We start from the raw sequence: 18425 nt of genomic DNA, 5'->3' as shown, positions 1-18425 counted from the left end.
CACTTTTTGTTGCCCCCTAGAGAAAAGTATATAGCATATTTGATAGTTCTTCTGTGGAGGATTTTTGGAAAGATATGGGGAAAAACATCTCACAATGGGAGATGTGTATGGATTTGGACTTCCCCCTACCTTTTCTATCTCTACCCCAGCCTTGTCTCTCATTTCCCTATCAAATCTATTGTCAAGCCCTTTTAATTCTACCTCAACGTTTTCCCAGTTGTTCTCTTCTCTGCTCACATGGCCAAATTCTTGGTTCAAGCTCTCATCACCTCTTACCTAGACTACTGTCACAGCCTACTAAAAGGACTCCCTACGTCCAGTCTCTCTCCTTTCCAATGCACCCTCCATTCAGCTTGCAATATAATCTTCTCCAATCCTCACACTTCATCTCCCCCTTTCACGCATTTTGCACAAAGCATTCTCCATTTCTGGTATTCATGCCTACAATTTTTCTCTGTGTATCCTAACTTCCTTGAAATCTCAGCTCAAATGCCATCTCATCAAACACAACTTCCCTATTGCACAACAGGTGATAGAGCTCCCTCTGTTTTCAGCTTATCTTGTTTTCACTTCTTGGTGAAAACTCTCTCCCCAGAAGAAGAGAAATCCCTTGAAAGCAGGTGTGTGTCATGTTTGGCTTCATACTCCCAGTGCCAAGTCCTTGGTAGGCAATTGGAAAATTTGAGGAATTCCCCAGAATGGAATGACCGTGGGTATACTGATTTGTGGAAGAGACAGCAATCTAAGAAAGAGAAAATGCTCAGTTGTGGGAATATTAAGATGAAATCCCTAAAGGTCTTTCCTTTAATCCTGGATTGAGGTGGAATTTTTCAGTCTTTCAGATGATTTTCTCAGGTTTTCTTCAAAATCTGTACCAGATAATTTCTGAAGAAAGAATGAAGTCTTATTTTATGTTGGAGCCCCTGGGACAAAGAACAGGTAATTGTAAGTAGGTAATTTGTTCCAGGAGTAATGCAAAAGATCTACCAAAAAGAAGACAAGGGACTGAGGATCTTACTTGAAAGTTAGAATAGAAAACAAGGGGAACTTTGAAGTGACTAACAGAAAACATTCCATGTTTATGCTTCTGCCATAACTATGCATCACAAAGCATGTGTTGGTATCCATCCTACAGAGAAAGTAAAAAGGCTGGGCTGGCAAAAGCATCCCTACTTTATGGGAAATGGACCAGTATGTACAAAAATATTGATAGCAGATCTTTTTGTGGTGGCAAAGAACTGGAAATCAAAGGGATGCCCATCAATTGGGCAATGGCTAAACAAGGTGTGGCATATGAATGTAATGGAATACTATTGTATTATAAGAATGGCATACTATTGTACTATAAGAAATGAGAAGCACATGGACTTCATCAGAACCTGGAAAGACCTATATAAACTGATGCTGAGTGAGGGAAGCAGAACCAGGAGATCACTATACATGATTACGGACACACATTATCTGTAAAGACGAACTTTGATAGACTTGGCTCTTCTCATCAATGCAAGGTTCAATGCACAGGTCCAAAAGTCTAATGATGGAAAAAGCTATGCACACCCAGAGAAAGGATTACGGAGTCTGAATACAGATTGAGGTACACTATTTGCTCTCTTTTTTTGTTCATTTTTGGTTTTGTTTCTTCTTTCTCATGATTCATTCCATTGGTTATAATTCTTCTTTAAAACTGGATTGTGATGTGAATAATTTCAATGCAAAGATATATGGAGAACCTATATCAGATTACATGCTGTCTTGGGGGAAAGGGGGGAGCAGAAGGAGGGAGAGAAAATTTGGAATGCAAAAAACTTGTGGAACTGAGTGTTGTAAACTAAAACTAAACAATAAATTTTTTAAAAAGAGCATTCCTACTTTATGATGTAATAGAAAGAATGAAATACTTCACGGAAGAATGAAGAAAATAGATGATAGAGGCATGGGGGACTTTTCTGCTTAACCCAAATCAGCAGGCTGGAATGTAGAAAACTATGACCCAGAGGAGGAAGGGAAGAAGAATGACCACTGAATGTTTGGATTTCCACAGCTAGTTACTCTGAGGTCTTTCTGTAGATGGGAAGCTGGACATTTTAGGAGGAAACAACTCCTTCTGCTCTAAGAAATAATAAAGAGGGGCAGCCAGGTGGCGCAGTGAGTAGAGCACCAGCCCTGGAATCAGGAGGACCTGAGTTCAAATGTAGCCTCAGACACTTGACACATGTAACTAGCTGTGTGACCTTGGGCAAGTCACTTAACCCAACTGCCCTGCCAAAAAGCAACAAAAAAAAGAAATAATAAAGAGAATTGATAGATCGTATTGGGAGAGAAGTCCTCAGTTCATTGTTAGAGGAAAAATACAAGCACAGTGTTGATTAATAATGATAACAATGACAATGGGAATCTATACTACATGCTTTTAAAGTTTGCAAAGAGCTTTTAAATTCACTATCTCAATGGAGGTGCACAAAACTCCTATGATTTAGGATTGCTTGCAGAAATTATATATCTTTATTTTACAGGTGAGGAAATTGAGTCTCAGAGATTGAGAGACTTTTGAGTGGTCCTAATGCTAGTAAGCAAGATTTAACTTCAAGTCTTTAAGTACCAAACTCTCATATTCTGTGCTGCTAATAGAGCCCTGTGTCAGTTGGATGTGGACAATTAAGAGGGCTTTTGTCTTCTTGAGCTATGCCCCTGGAATGTAATGGTGACAATCTTGACACTTGTCAAACCTGATAATGCTCACCGAATCCAGGTTGTTCATATTCATATTTTTTAAAAGCTACAATATTTATTTTTGTGAATATGGAACCTTTCTGTTTAAATCAGTGATCTCCTTGGGGTGTATGAAGAGCAATGGGATTTTCTGGGTCAAAGGATATGGATATTTTTGCCATTTTATCTGGATAATTCTAAATTGCTTTCAAGAATGGCATATACTGATTCACTACTCCGACAAGAATTGAAAATAGTGTCTGTTTTTTCACACTTCCTTCAACAAGGACTATTCTCATCTTTTATCAACTTTGCCAGTTTTCTGGGAGTGAGGTGAAATTTTAGAGTTTTTTTTATTTCCATTTTTAGGGCTAAATTCTTAACCAAAGGGATTAACAAACTTCTTTCCATTTGAGACTACTTTCTCTCCTCTTTGTGACATTCCCTGAGACCTAGATCCCACAACATCCCTTTCCCTCTCTGTCAGCAAATCCAGCCTCAGACACTTGCTAGCTACATGACCCGGGGCAAATAATTGAACCTCTGAATGCCTCAGTTTCCTCATCTTTAAAATGGGAATACTAATACGGCCTACCTTCCAGAGTTTTGTGAGGATCAAATGAAGTAATATTTGTAAAGCCTTTAGCCCCTGGTCCAACCCTACCTTGTTCAGGTCCCTAGCAGCTACCCCTCATCCTTCACTATGATCAATCAATCCACAAGCACTCATTAAGTGCTTATCATGTGCCATGAGTCAATTAATTAATAAGCATTTAGTAAGTGCTGCTATGTGTCACATACCATGCTACATGTCAGGCATAAAAACACAGAAAATCAAACAATCTCTAGACATAAGAAGCTTTCAATCTATTGAAGGAGACAGCAAATCGATATAGAACAAATATAAAGTGCCATGAGGTTTTGCTGGGTCTCCAACCCCAGAGCTTAGACCCCTAAGTTTTCTGTCCCTTCGTCATGGGGACATTATCTGGGGTTTCTCACTCTAAGGGGCTTTGGGTTCCAAGGTCCAAGGACTCTCCTCAAGGTCCTCCCCACATAGGTCAGATTTCTGATAGAGGAGGGTGGTGAGAATGGGCCAGTCACTAACTCTTATGATGGGACCACCATGAGTGGCTCTTTCTTGAGTGGACTCTATATAGAAACAACCAACCCGGGTGTATTTGGGGCACAATCTTCACTAACCAACTGCAGATGTGTTTCTATTTGACCAAAACACAAACAAATCTCAGGACTGTTGGCAGGAGACCATTTGAGAAGCCACTTACCTGTAATGCATTTTGATAAAGAAACATGTGTTTAGATTAGAGTGCAATTTGTTTCTATTACATTATTCTATAGGACTGGAGAGGTCTGAAAAGGAGCTTTTCCACATTTAGATGCAACCTCTACCATGGCACTATTAGGATATTCAATGTACTTAGCAAAGCTCCTTAGGCACCCAGAATGATGTGTAGATGAAAGGGACATTAGAATCTGTTTGCTTAAACTTAAAATTCTCTAGCATCAGTGATATAGGGTCATATGGAGGCCTCTCAGCATAAAACAAACAGATAAAAACCCTTAGTACAATGACACAGTTCCAGACTTTGAGTCTGAAGACCTGGTTTTGAATCTTGATACTGCCCCTTCTTACTTACGTGACACTGGAAAGGTCACTTAGCCTCTGTGCCTCAGTTTTCTCATCTGTTCAGTGAGAGTATTTGAATAGATGGCCTCTGAGGTCTTTTCCAAGCTGAGATCCTCTCTACGATATTTAGACCTCTGGCTATTGCCCAGTTGTCTAGAGCAAGTCCATTCAACAAACATTTCCTGGACACCCAGGGAACCAGAGTTTGGGTTCCTACTGGTCAAGATGTATTTGCAGAAATTTCTTGCTCATTCTTATCCCCCAAAATGTCCTAGATCTCCTTTGATGGTCAGATGACTGAACCAGGCTGGTGGACATTGATCTGAATGGGCCATGTTTTAGCGAAGGAAGTTATGTAACTCATATAACATTGCAATAAACTGTTTTAAGCCTAGCAGTGGTATCCTATCCATGTGCATTCCTCCTCTGTTGCATTAGGGATTTTATATTAAATGAAAAATGATGAATACCAACCCAATCACTTTGATCCCCCTTTTAGGAAAAGTCCTAAAAATTAGGCAAAGGTTTGACATTTATATTTTTCTCTGTCCTCTTTGAGGTTGATGCAAAATTCATGTTCCTGAAAATGTTTGGGAAAATAACCAGCAAAGTATAATCATCTCTTAATAGATAGACCTTGGGATGGGAAACTGAGGAAAAAGCAAAGCTTTTCTTGGAGCTTCCCTCTGTTCTTGAGGAGATGGGTATCTCCAGGGGAGTCAGACCAAGTCTTCTACTCCAAGAAGCCTATAGACCTGATGGTCTTTCTCAGAACTTCCCTTTTCTACCACAGCTCAGTCCTATCTTCTCTTTCTCCTTTCTCCAGATGCCTTCTTTCTGTCTCAGCCCTTGATGGCTACACTTTACCTCTGTTATCAGAAGCTCAAAAAGCTCTCTCTTCAGCTCTGAATCAGCCTTTTGGAAAAGATCCATGGGAAGTGACCAAGTCTCTTATCCAATCAGAAGGGACTTCCCATTGCCCCTAATTGAAATGCCTTTGGTTAATATAAAGAGGTAGCCAAATCTTTTTATGCCTAGCGAATAATCAAAATATGCCATTTTGTAAATGTTTCAAGACTAAGTATCTTTTCGCTTGCTTTAAATTGAGTGGCTGGTGGTGGTGACAATCCAATTATTCATTGAACCTTCACAATTTACGTCTTTGGGTGCATCATGCAGCTCCCTACTTACCACGAATGGACACTCTCCCAGTAGTCTGGTCGTGCAGCTTTCCATTTTCCTTGAATCTGGACAAACAATGTCTCTACTTCCACAAAAAGTTTTATTGCCTTGAATAAGTCACTTCCTCTCTTTGGAATTAAGTTCTATCTTGGTAACATGAGGTAAGATCCCTGCCAGACTTAACATTCCATTAAATCATGGAAAAAAATTACTTTTAGGTGATATTTTTATCTTTAGCTTTCGTAGTATGAAGTAGAGAAAATAATGTTGTACTAACTACCTAAGAGTGTAATTGCAGAGAGCTAAATAAATCACGTGAGAAGTTTTAGGCCATGGTGCGTAGTGAGGACAATCTGTATTCCAGTCTTGTCTTTGACACATTCCAGTTGTGCAACAATGGACAAGTCACTAAACTCCTCATTGTTCCCCAGAAACTGTGTGATGTACCAGTAGTGTCAGAAATGTTACAAGTTCATCTTCTGCTCTAGGGGAGGTCACTGGAGGCAGTTTCTCCTGTGGGAGTTTTCTACACTGACTACCTTGCTGTTTTGAGTCTCCCTCCTTTGCTAAAATGTGAAAGCATCTTAGCGATAAATAAAAGAAAGCCAGAACCACTGCTATCACCACTGTATCCATCAATAAGGCTACTAACTATTATAATTATATTAAGAATTTTGAAAATTCTTTGATTATTTTCATAAGCTATTCGAAGGTTAATTCTGTTTGGATCTTTGCAACTTCTGTCCCTAATTTGTCACATCCCCCAAAGCTGAGATGTTGCCTATCTTTTAAAGAAAGGAGTTAGGATAGTCTTTCTCTGGATGCTTTTCTGAACTGAGCCATTGGAACAGAAGGCTGGAATCATGAGCAACTCTTCCCTAGAATTTTCACCGTCTCTTTGACTTCCTTGTTTCTTAAACTGTAGATGAGGGGGTTTAGCACGGGGATGATGATGCCATAAAATACAGAGGCTACTTTGTCGTTTTCCTGGGTCTCACTGGAAGAAGGATGTAAATACATGTAAAAAAGAGTCCCATACAAAATGGTGACAGCTGTCAGGTGGGAGGCACAGGTGGAAAAGGCTTTGTGTCTCCCTGTGGCAGAGAGCATCTTCAAGATTGCAGACAGGATGTACATGTAGGAGAAGAATACAATCATCACAGGTTGAAGCCTGAAATGATAATTAACGTCATGACATTCATATCAATACTGGAACAGGAAAGGGCAAGAAGTGGGGGAGCATCACAGAAAAAGTGATTGATTATGTTGGAGTTACAGAAAGATAGGGAAAAGAGAAAGCCAATTTGAATGGATGCAGTAACAGAACCCATGAAATAAGATCCAGCCACCAGCTGCATGCAGGCTCTTCGGGACATGATCATTGGATAGCGCAGAGGTTTACAGATGGCCACATACCGATCTATGGCCATGGCGGTGAGAAGGTAGCATTCAGTGCTGGCAAAAATTTCGTAAACCTCTAATTGTAACACACATCCTGAGAAGGAGATAGACTTGTGGGAAACCAAGAAGTTTAGTAACATCTTAGGAGTGATAGCAGATGTATAACACAGGTCAACAAAAGACAAATGTTGTAGGAAAAAGTACATGGGGCTGTGAAGGCGAGAATCAATATTGATGAGGAGGATCATTCCAGCATTGCCTACTAGAGAGATGACATAGATGATGAGAAACACAAGGAAAAGAGCGTACTGCACCTCTTGCTGAACAAAAAATCCCAGCAGAATGAATTCAGTCCCTGTGGTGCCATTTCCTTGTGTCATGACTAGCATGAGATCTGCAGATGAAAGAGGCAAAAAGAAGGACAAAGACAAAATTATAAGCACCCATGACTGGGAATGAAAATATCCTTTAGGGACAGCTAGGTGGCACAGTGAGTAGAGCACCAGCCCTAAAGTCAGGAGGACCTGAGTTCAAATCCAGCCTCAGACACTTGACACACTTACTAGCTGTGTGACCTTCGGCAAGTCACTTAACCCCAATTGCCCTGCCTTCCCTGCTGCAAAAAAAAAAAAAAGAAAAAAAAGAAAATCCCCTTTAGTTTCCTACCATGATGATTTAATCTTAAATAATTTTATTTTTATTGATACTTTATTTTTACATTAACTTCATTTAGGAATATATGCATCCTCCCTCCTCTGCCCAAAGAACCTTTTCTTGTAACAAAGATAAATATGAGAAGAGAGAAGAAGGAAGGAGTAAGGGAATAAACTTTTATATAGCATTGACTATGTGCCACACACTGTGCTAAAGACTTCACAAATATTATCTTTAGTGAAAAATGAAGAAGAAATGGAGAGTGGTTACATTCAGCAAGTCTCAACAGCTTTGTGAGGTACAGTGATGAAAGCAGGAAGGTGTACCCTAGCATATCACTCCCTAAATGGATCTGGAGGCAAGGCGAGGTTCCAGCTGCTTTTTATGCTGGTCAATCTGGAGAAGCCAAGTCCTTCCCTTGGGATCAGGTCAGCCCTTCCCATTATTCCTCCCTCTGTGTCCCCTCTCAGCAGACTCACACAGATCCCAGCTAGTTAATCCTTCACCCCCTCTTTCAGGCTAGGAAATCTTCACTCCCCAGCAGTGCCCACAGCTGCAATGGGGCCACACCTATAAAGTGAATGAGTTAGACTGACGGATCCTTCCTTAAGGCCTCTCCTAGTTCTAAATGTCATTATCAAATGTAAATGCTATTCTTTATTTAATTTTTTTTCAATAAACAAGCATTTATTTCCACTCTCACACTACTTCTAAATTAAACAACCAAACAAGCCTCTTTCAACAAATATTCAGAGTCAAGCAAACCAAATGGCCACATTGTCTGTGTCCAAATCACCAGTGATGACTAGCATTTCCACAGTGCTTTAAGTTTTACAAAGCTCTTCACATGTGCTGAGGTGATCCTCACAATAAGCCTTGGAGGTACATGTGATTATTTTCCCATTTTATACATGAAAAAGCTGAGGCAGACAGAGGTTAAGTGACTTTTCCAGGGTCACACAGTTAAGTGTTTGAGGCCAGATATGAACCCCAGCACTCTACCTGCCACGCTTCCTCATTTCCTTAAATATATTTCCAATCTTGCCGTTCTCGCTTCTAAGTCTGTCTTTTTCTCTTAGAAATCGTATATAGCCTGCTGTGCTTAAGGCTGATCACCAATCTATGTTTAGGTAACCTGGTTCAGGATCTCTGACTCTCTCAATACTTCGATGGCCTGGGCAAAGATATTTCTTAAGGATTTCGAGTTTCTGAAGAGGGATCTTATATGAACCTTACACCAGAACTACAAATCTCTACAGTGGAGCTCTGTTGATGTTATCCAGAAGTTACTTTTTTGCAAATATACCAGGAATTACACATTATAATTAGATCTCTCCCCTTCACAGAAGTGCCTCTAAAAACTGGTACACTTATTTCAATCATCAATCATTTCTTCAGATGTGATTGCTCTTCTAGATCACAATTATCTCTAGAATCTCTACCACTAAATGGTGGAAAATCTCCTTTTCCCCCTTTGCAGGAGGGTTGAACATTTAGAATATAAAAGTTATTTGGAGCCACTTAGTTACGGGTGGCTGGATCTTAGTGGATAAGTTCCTACTGAGTGAAAAAAGGTGGGTCTGGAAAACAATAAGTATATTCCCTGTACCTTTCCTTTTCTAGTTTGAGAACAGAAAATGCAACTCAGTCCACTTACTGCATTGATTCTTCTCACAGGCCAAATCCCCTCAAATTTCTAAAACGGGTTACTCCCACCAATGGTGCTCAGTAGGGGATTAATCAAGGCTGGTTGATTCAGTAGGGATGGGCTTTGTGATTAAACTGGACAAAGGGTAGCCCAGGTGAGAAAACTCCCTCTGTCAATGCAGGTCTGCACTTTGTCTGCAATGGAGAATCTTGGAGATTTGCAGAGAGCAGTGAGAGAGTAAGGTGACTTGTGCAGGGTCACTTTGCCAGTATGTGTCAGAGGTAAGACATGAACCCAAAATGTCCAGATATCCACTCTGGCATGGTAGCTCTGAATAGATGGAAACAATGAGTTTGGAAGGGGCATTTGTCTTCAGAGAAGCACACAATTTCAAAGCTGGCAGAATCCAAAGAAGCCAAGTCTAAAGGTCAGAGCTGGCCGGGCCCTTAGTACGTACAATGTTAGAGTTGAACAAAGGGCCCCTAAACCATGGGATGTAGAATGGCCCAAATGAAAGGTGACATGGAAGCTAGCTTTCCCGGCCTCTCTGAGTCACAGATGAGGAAGCTGAGGCCTGGGGAGGTCGAGTGACTTGTCCAAAGTCACAGTAACCTTCTCTGTGCTCTCAGTCCTGAGTCAGTTGAAGACATGGAAGAGAAACTCAGGTGTCCAGACACCCCGTTCAGTGCTCTTTGCATTATTTCCTACTACTCTGCCCAATGGATGTTGAAACCTTTAAGAGAAGGGCATGTCTGCCACAGGGTCTGTGCTTTTCTTAGACCCATCTCCAAAACCTATATGGGGGAAGATAAGAGGGAAGGGAATATCTTTCTTTTTTCTCCTCATTTTCCTAATGAGGAAACTGAGGCTGACAGAGGTTACGTGAGCTGCCTAGGATCACACTGCTAGTAAGGGTATAAGGCCAATTGAACTCCATGTCTAGAAGTCTATGCACTGAGCCAACTAGCTGCCTCAGTTTCTTTTCCTGCAAAATGAAGAGGATGGACTGGATCCCCTATCAGCACCTTTTAGCTATAGATTCCAAGAACCCTGACTCCCAGGGGTGATGTATCCATTCCCCAGCAGGTCACTTGGTAACTCAACAATGTCAGAAGTCCTGCTACTCACCCCTTCAGCAGAGCCTCCTAGGTGAAAGGATTGTGCCCAGCCTCAGAACAAGCCCCTCTATTCCTCTGACACTCTTCCTCCTGGCTCTTCTTCTCTTCCAAGACATTAAACATATACAGTTCTTTGGAAATAATGGGAAATTGGCTTCATTTTAGGAGAAGTTATATTATTCAGAGGTGTCCTGTTTCCATCAACTCCAGGCTGACTGACATCCTAAGATGGCATCTCTTCAGGTGCTCCAAATGTGGGGACACATAAACCAACCTGCTGGCATTGGGACCTGCTCTCCTGGGCATCTCTGGTCTCAGGGGATGAAGAAAGTTCAAATGAAACAGTCATCATTAGTTGCTTTCCTGAAAAATTGGAGCTGAGATTCTCAGAGGAGGCTTATTGTGTTTTCAAATTACTTAAGAATTATGCAGGAATAATAATGCTGATTGCCAATCACATTTACTTTAAGGTTTGCTAAACATATTCCTCATAATTTTCTGAGGCAGTGCCAGTAATATCATTTCTGTTCTGCTTTATTTTATTTGTAATATATTTTATTTCATTAAATATTTCACAATTAAGTGTAAAAGATAGTTAACAATCATCTGTTTTTGATTTTTGAGATCTAAATTCTCTCCCTCCATCCCACCCTGCCCCCTTCTTTGAGAAGGCTAAAATTTTGATATCAGTTATGCAAGTGAAGTCAAAGAAAACATTTCCATATTGGCTATGTTGCAAAGGAAATCACAGAAAAAAGAAACAGAACAAGAAAAATAAAGTTGTTTTTTTTTTTAAGTGAGCTTCAATCTGTACTCAGAGTTCAGCAGTTCCATTTCTAAAGGTGGATAGCATCTTTTATCATGGGGCCTTTGGAATTGTCTTGCATCATTTTCTTGATCAGAGAAGCTAAGTCTTTCACACTAGATTATCCTTACCATATTACATTTACTGTATACAATATTCTCCTCTTTCTGTTCACTTCACTTTGCATAAGTTCACATAAGCTTTCCCAGGTTTTTTCTGAAACTCTCCTGCTCATCGTTTCTTATTGCACAATAGTATTCCATCACCATTCTATGACAGCTTGTTCAAAAATTCTCCAATTAATGGTCATCAGGTTTTATGAAAAAAACAACAACAATGAAATAGATAAACCATTGAATAATTTGATTAAAAAAGAAAGAAAAAAACCAAATTACTAATATTAAAAATGAAAAAGATGAATACACCTCCAATGAAGATAAAATTAAAGCAATTATTGGAGTTATTTTGCCCAATTGTATGCCAATAAATCTAACAATCTAAATAAAATTGATGAATATTTACAAAAATATAAATTGCCCAGGTTAACAGAAGAGGAAACACAATGCCTTAACAATTTTATCTTAGAAAAAGAAATTGGCCCAACCATCAATGAATGCCCTAAGGAAAAATCCCCAGGACCAGATATATTTAAAAGTGATTTCTACCAAATACTTAAAGAATTTCGGAGGACTCCTTCTTTACCTATTTCTTCTTTACTACTAGAGTGTTAGGATTAATACTGTATAAATTATTTTGAAAAACTAGTAAAGAAGGAGTCCTCTCAAATTCCTTTTATGACACAAATATGGTTTCGATACCTAAACCAGGGGGAGTGACAGCAGAGAAAGAAAACTAGAGATTAGTTTCCTTACTGAATAAAAAATTAAATAAATTAATAGGAAGGAGATTACAGTACATATCACAGAGCTCATACAGCAGGATTTATAGCAGGAATACAGCATTCATTCAGTATTAGGAAGACATTAGCATAGTTGACCATATTATTAAAAAAAAACAACAGAAATCATTTGATTATTTCAATAGATGGAGAAAAAGCCTTTGACAAAATACAACACCCATTCCTATGAAAGACACTAGAAAGAATAGGAATAAAGGGACCATTTCATAAAATGATAAATAGTATCTATCTAAAATCACGAGCAAGCATTAACTGTAATGGGGATAAACCTGAAGCCTTCCCTATTGGGGAAGATCAGAGGTGGAGAAACGACATCCATTATCACCACTATTATTTAATATTGTACTAAAAATCTTATCTATAGCAATAAGAGAAGAAAAAGAAATTGGAAGAATAAAAGTCGGCAATGAGGAAACAAAACTATCACTCTTTGCAGATAATGTGATGATAGAGAATCAACTAAAAAGTGTTGAAACAGTTAACAATGTCAGCAAAGTTGCAGAATATAAAATAATCCAACATAAATCATCAACATTTCAATATGCTAAACCAGCTGCAACATATAGAAAGAGAAATTCCATTTAAAATAATTGTAGACAATGTAAAATACTTGGGAATTGAATTGTCATGAAAAACCCAGGGAATTATATGAATACAATTACAAAACACTTTTCACTGAAGTAAACACAGATTTAAATAATTGGAGAAATATTCATTGCTCATGGGTAGGCTGAGCCAATAAAATAAAACTGACAATTCTACCTATTACTTTACTTATTTAGTGCCATATCAATCCAACTAAAAAAAATAGTTATTTTATAGAGCTAGAAAATATAATAACAAAATGCATCTGGAAAAACAAGAGGTCAAGAATATCAAGGGAATCAATGAAAAAAAATGTTAAGAAAGCTAGCTGCGGTTCCAGATTTCAAACTATATTACAACATGATAATCAGCAAAAAGTTCTGGTACTGGCTAAAACATAGAATGGTGGATCAGTGGAACAAATTAGGTACATGATACACAATAGTAATGGCCATAGTAATCTACTGTTTGATAATCCAAAGATCCAAGCTTTGGGGGCAAGGAACTCACTTTTTGACAAAAACTGCTGGGAAAACTGGAAAGCAATTTGGCAGAAAATGGGAATAGACCGCTATTTCACACCATATACCAAGATAAGGTCAAAATGGGTACATGCTTCATATATAAAGGGTGATGTCATAATTAAATTAGAGGAGTCTGGGAAAATGCTTCTTTCAAATCTGTGGATAAGGGAAGAGTTTATGAACAAACAAGAGACGGAGAAGATCACAGGAGGTAAACAGATAATTTTTTATTTCATGAAATTAAAAAAGATTTTACGCAAAACATAGTGAATTTGAAAGAAAACAGGAAACCGGGAATAAATTTACATTAAATTTCTCTGACAAAGGCCTCATTTCTCAAATATAGAGGTTGCTGTTCCGTTTGTTTAAAGAGCCATCCCCCAGTTAAAAAATGCCCAAAGGATATGGACAAGCAGTTATTGGAGGATGAATTCAAAGCTATCTGTGTCTACTAGAAAAAAAATGCTCTAAGTCACTATTAGAGAAATGCAAATTAAAACAATTCGGAGGCACCACCTCATACCTGTCAGATTGGTTAAAAGTAAAATGACAAATTCTTGAGATGTGGAAAAACTGGTACGCTAACACACTATTGGTAGAGTTAAACTAGTCCCACAATTCTAGAGGAGAATTTTGAACAATGCCCCAAGGGCTATAAAACTGTGCATACCATTTCAGGCAGCAATACCACTATTGGGTCTGAATCCGAAAGAGGACAAAGGAAAAGGAAAAGGACCCATGTATACAAAAACATTTATAGAAGGTCTTTTTGTGGTGGAAAAGAATGGCCAAGGAGGAAATAATGAAATGAAGAATAACTGAGACCTTCCTGAAATAGTGGCCAAGTGAGAAAATTATTAATCAGGATAAATGGAGTTGGGGTATACGTGGGCCAATTCTCAGGAATGAAGTTACATAAAAATGAAAAGGTTAGAATCATGTATGCCTAGTGACACATAGGTAGAAAGTGTCAGAACCAGCAAGCAAATTCAGGTCCTTTTTCCATAAATCCAGTGTTCATTCCCCTGAACCACAAAAGAGGAAGATTCCCTGAGGTCAAAGGTCATAGTGCCTTGGATAGGTCTAGGTTTGTGATTACTATTTGATGGATGGGAAGGAGAAGCAGGAGCCTATATCCAGGGACCATCTGCCTTTGCTGCCGACCTCACAGCTGCTGCTGAACTTAAACCTCCCAATCTATGTGGATTTCTAGGCTATATGACTCTGAAAAGAGAGAAGGTAGTGCTTGTAACCTTTCCACATTAGTGAAAAGGCACCCAGAGATATAAATATAGGACCTGAGTGAGGTGAAGAGCAGCTTGGGCCTGGTAAGGTCTAGCACTGAGATAGGGTTTGGAGGAGAGGTGACAAAGTTCATCCCCAAGTACAGGAAGACTGCATTCCCTCAATCAGAATCTAGAGCAAAGTCCCAGTCACCTCGTATTAATTCCAACTTTGTCATAAATACATCTAGTCTCCCACATTTAAAATGATGAAGTTATGTCTCCCTCAAATCCTCTCTGATCAATGACCAGTTCTGGTTGATTCCACCGCTGCAACGTGCCTAAATTTGGTTCCTTTTCTCAATTCCCCTACAATCATTACTACCCACCTAGACTTTTACTATATCCTCCTTACAGGTATTCCTTTTTCCATTCTAGCCCCTATTCCCCCTAAATTCTAATCCATCTTCCATGACCCTTCCAGGATATGTGTGTATATATACATATGACTTGCCCAAGGTCACACAGCTGGTAAGTGTCTGAGACTAGATTTGAACTCAGGAAGATGAGTCTACTGACTCCAAGCCTGGCACTCTATTCATTGTGCCGCCTGGTTTCCCCTTGCTTGTGTTACTAAACTAAAAATTAAACTTTTTATCTTGCATTTAAGGCCCTTCACTATCTGGAAGCATGCGACTTTCCCAGGCTCGTCTTATATTGCTCTCCTCCAAGCATTCTTTGTTTCAGGTTTGTTCTGGGTCCCACCCCCAACACACTTTGTGACCCCCTTTTATTCAAAAAATGCCTAACATCTAGAATGTCTTGCTTTCCACTTATTTGTCGGGTGAATGTCTATATATTCTTGAAACCTCAACTCAAGTGACACCGGTTCTGAACATAGAATCACAAGATCTAAATTTGAATCCTCAAACTCCCATTTACTACCTTTGTGACCTTAAGCAAAGCATTTACTCTCTCTGGACTTTAGCATCTGTATCTGCACATGTGCAGATAACCTCTGAGGTCTCTTCCAGCTCCAGATCTGTGTTCTGTGGTTTTATGATCATTCAAGAATCATTTCTTGATAGTGATGCCCTAACCTCACACTTGAACCCCATAAGTTGTTTTTTTTTTTAATTTTGTACCTCTCTTATATGTCTGTCATGTTAATCTTATGATATTCAATTTCCCATTCCAGAAATTTCATGTTCTAATACAAAACTTCCTTTTAGCAATGGTCCTGTGAATGGCATCTTTGACCTCCTTGTTCCTTAGGCTATAGATGAGGGGGTTCAACATGGGGGTAACTGAAGTATAAAACACAGAGACAAGTTTATTGGTGTCCATGGAGAAACTTGAGTTAGGCCGCACATAAATGAAGAAAAGCGTCCCATATAAGATGGTGACAGCAGTGAGATGGGAAGAGCAGGTAGATAAGGCTTTCTGTCTTCCTTCTGCAGAGTGGATCCTCAGGATGGCTGTGAGGATGTACATGTAGGAGACAAGGATGGTCAGGCCGCTGAAGACACCAACAATTCCAGCAATAGCGAAAACTAATAACTCATTGATGCTGGTATCAGCACATATGAGGGAGAAAAGGGGAAAGATGTCACAGAAGAAATGATTGATGACATTTGGGCCACAGAAGGGGAGACGGAAAGCAAAAGTGGAGTGAATCATGGTATTTATGAACCCAGCAGTATAGGAGATAGCCACCAGCTGGTTGCAACGTTTCTGGGACATTGCAATGGGGTAAAGCAGTGGATCACAGATAGCAACATAGCGGTCATAGGCCATGGATGCCAAGAGAAAACATTCAGTGGTCACAAAAAGCCCAAAGAACCATTGCTGCAAGGCACAGCCCAGGAAAGAGATGGTTTTTCTCTCCTCAAAGATGTCTTTAAGCATTTTGGGAGCAACTGTGGAAGAGAAGCTCATGTCCACAAAAGACAGGTGGCTGAGAAAAAAATACATGGCGGTGTGAAGGTGGGCATCCACTCGTATGAGGATGATCATTCCCAAATTGCCTGTCATGTTAATGAGATAAAAAAGTAGAACCAGAAGGAAAAAGATGATCTGCAACTTCAGATGATACTTCAAGCCCACAAAAATAAACTCAGTGACTCTGGTGTAGTTTCCACTGGCCATTTATTCCTGGTGCTTTCTGCTGAGGGAAAGATAAACATATATGATCATAGGGCTTTAGGATTTTGAGGTAGGAGGGATCTTATGGTTCAAATTGTAGAGCTGGATAACACCTTAGAACTCATCTAATTCAATCCTTTCACTTTGCAGATGAGGAAACTGAGGCTTATGATCATTAATATCACATAATTAAGAGTCAAGATTTAAATCTAGGAACCTTAATTTCAAACCCACTCTACTGCCCTGTCATTTGAATCAACAGCTTCAATCATATGAATGTATATCTATGAAGACATATCCACCATCACTCGGGAAGAGAGAGTTGTTTTGTTTTGCTTTGTTGATGCTGTTGGCATTGTCATAATTGTTGGGGTGATGGTGGTGGTAGTGGTGGTGGTGGTAATGGTGATGGTACTGATGGTGGTAACAATGGTGGTGGTGGTGACGGTGGTGATGGTGGTAGAGGTGGTGTTTCCAGCTCTGGCGTTGCAAATTTATGAGGTCAAAGTTGAGTCAGTACTTACATTAATTTTTTTGAATATAACAAGAAGGATGATAAATGATAATTAATTTGGAACAACTGATTTAATGCTAGAAAAGCCAAAGGAATTTGTCATCTTGCTCAGTTCTCCAAACTCCAAAATTACTGTAGTGTGTGAATTACTTGAGACAAGCAATGATTTGGCTATGATTTCATTTTGTCATAGCAATTGTAACATGCATGTGTTTGTATTGAGATTAAGTTGACTAAAGCTATTTGACCTTAGCCAAATGAAAGTAGATTGAGCTGGTTTGTCCACAGCTACTTAGTTCTCTATCGGTTCAGTTTGGAATTCATGAAATGCACCATTGTTTTATGGATTTCCTTTGTTGTGTTTTAAATTGTGTGTTTTTTAAGAATGAATGTTACTTCAAAATGATATGCAAAGTTTACAACTCTTCAAGACCTCACTTCAGTGACTATTAGAGATATTGTCATGGCTATGGGTTTGAAAAGTCAAGTATTTCAAGAATCACCCAAAACCACATTATGACCAGAGCAGTTACACTTCAGCAAAAAGAATGTATCATTAAAAGTGCAAAACCTGACAGGCTAACAAGAAGCAGTCTATTTAATGCCCACAAAATAACTGAAGACATTGGTTGGGACTATGGAAACGGAGTGGTTTTTAACAATTTTTCAACATGACATGAACTTCTTAAAGTTTTAAGACAGTGAAACAATAAGAACAATTATAATAATAACAAAAGAGTTATTAACCACTGTTATGATGGGCAGGATATCAAATATCAAATGGCAAGAAAATTAAGAGACTAGATTACAGAAGATTGAAAAGGGGTCATTTTTTCCACATAAAACTCACTTTTTCCTTCAAGGCTATAAAAATTGATGTCAAAGAAGTCTATTTGAAACTATTAGATATAGGCATGTTCATCAGACTATACATTGCAGTCAGGAATATTTTATTGAAATTCTCCTGGGGCTAAAATCTTGTCCCATAGTGAGGGAATGATAAATTCTGCTAAATATGTTGATGTATTGAAAAGCAGAATTGTTTCAAAATTATAGAGATTGATAAATGTGGATCAAATATTGTAATATGATCTTTTAGCATACTATATATCATAAAAGGTTAAAAAATATATCCAATGGAAGAATAAAAATTATTTGTCATTGGCCAGGAATTCAATTTCCAATTGAAAGCCTATGGACCATTATCAAGTGTGTACTTGGGAATATGTATTGTTCTTCACAGGGAGCTTAATATATAATATGGTAAAATTGCAATTTCATGCTGAACTGAAGAATATATGTTAAAATATTGTAAGTCTAATGTCAGATCAGCTCAAAACAGGTAAGTAT

General features: G+C 38.8%; 1 protein-coding gene and 1 pseudogene across 1 annotated transcript; both read right to left on the bottom strand.

The window, feature by feature from the left end:
• Nucleotides 1–6400: 6400 nt before the first annotated feature.
• LOC118855360 lies at nt 6401–7320 on the bottom strand (annotated as a pseudogene).
• An 8299-nt stretch (nt 7321–15619) lies between these two features.
• LOC118855174 (olfactory receptor 1009-like) lies at nt 15620–16564 on the bottom strand. Its single transcript, XM_036765266.1, has one exon. It carries the CDS (start codon nt 16562–16564, stop codon nt 15620–15622), a length of 945 nt encoding a protein of 314 aa, XP_036621161.1.
• Between the last annotated feature and the right edge of the window lie 1861 nt (nt 16565–18425).

The sequence above is a fragment of the Trichosurus vulpecula genome, chromosome 6 (genome assembly GCF_011100635.1).
Source record: "Trichosurus vulpecula isolate mTriVul1 chromosome 6, mTriVul1.pri, whole genome shotgun sequence".
Classification (NCBI taxonomy): domain Eukaryota; kingdom Metazoa; phylum Chordata; class Mammalia; order Diprotodontia; family Phalangeridae; genus Trichosurus; species Trichosurus vulpecula.
This window is presented reverse-complemented; position numbering and strand designations above follow the sequence as displayed.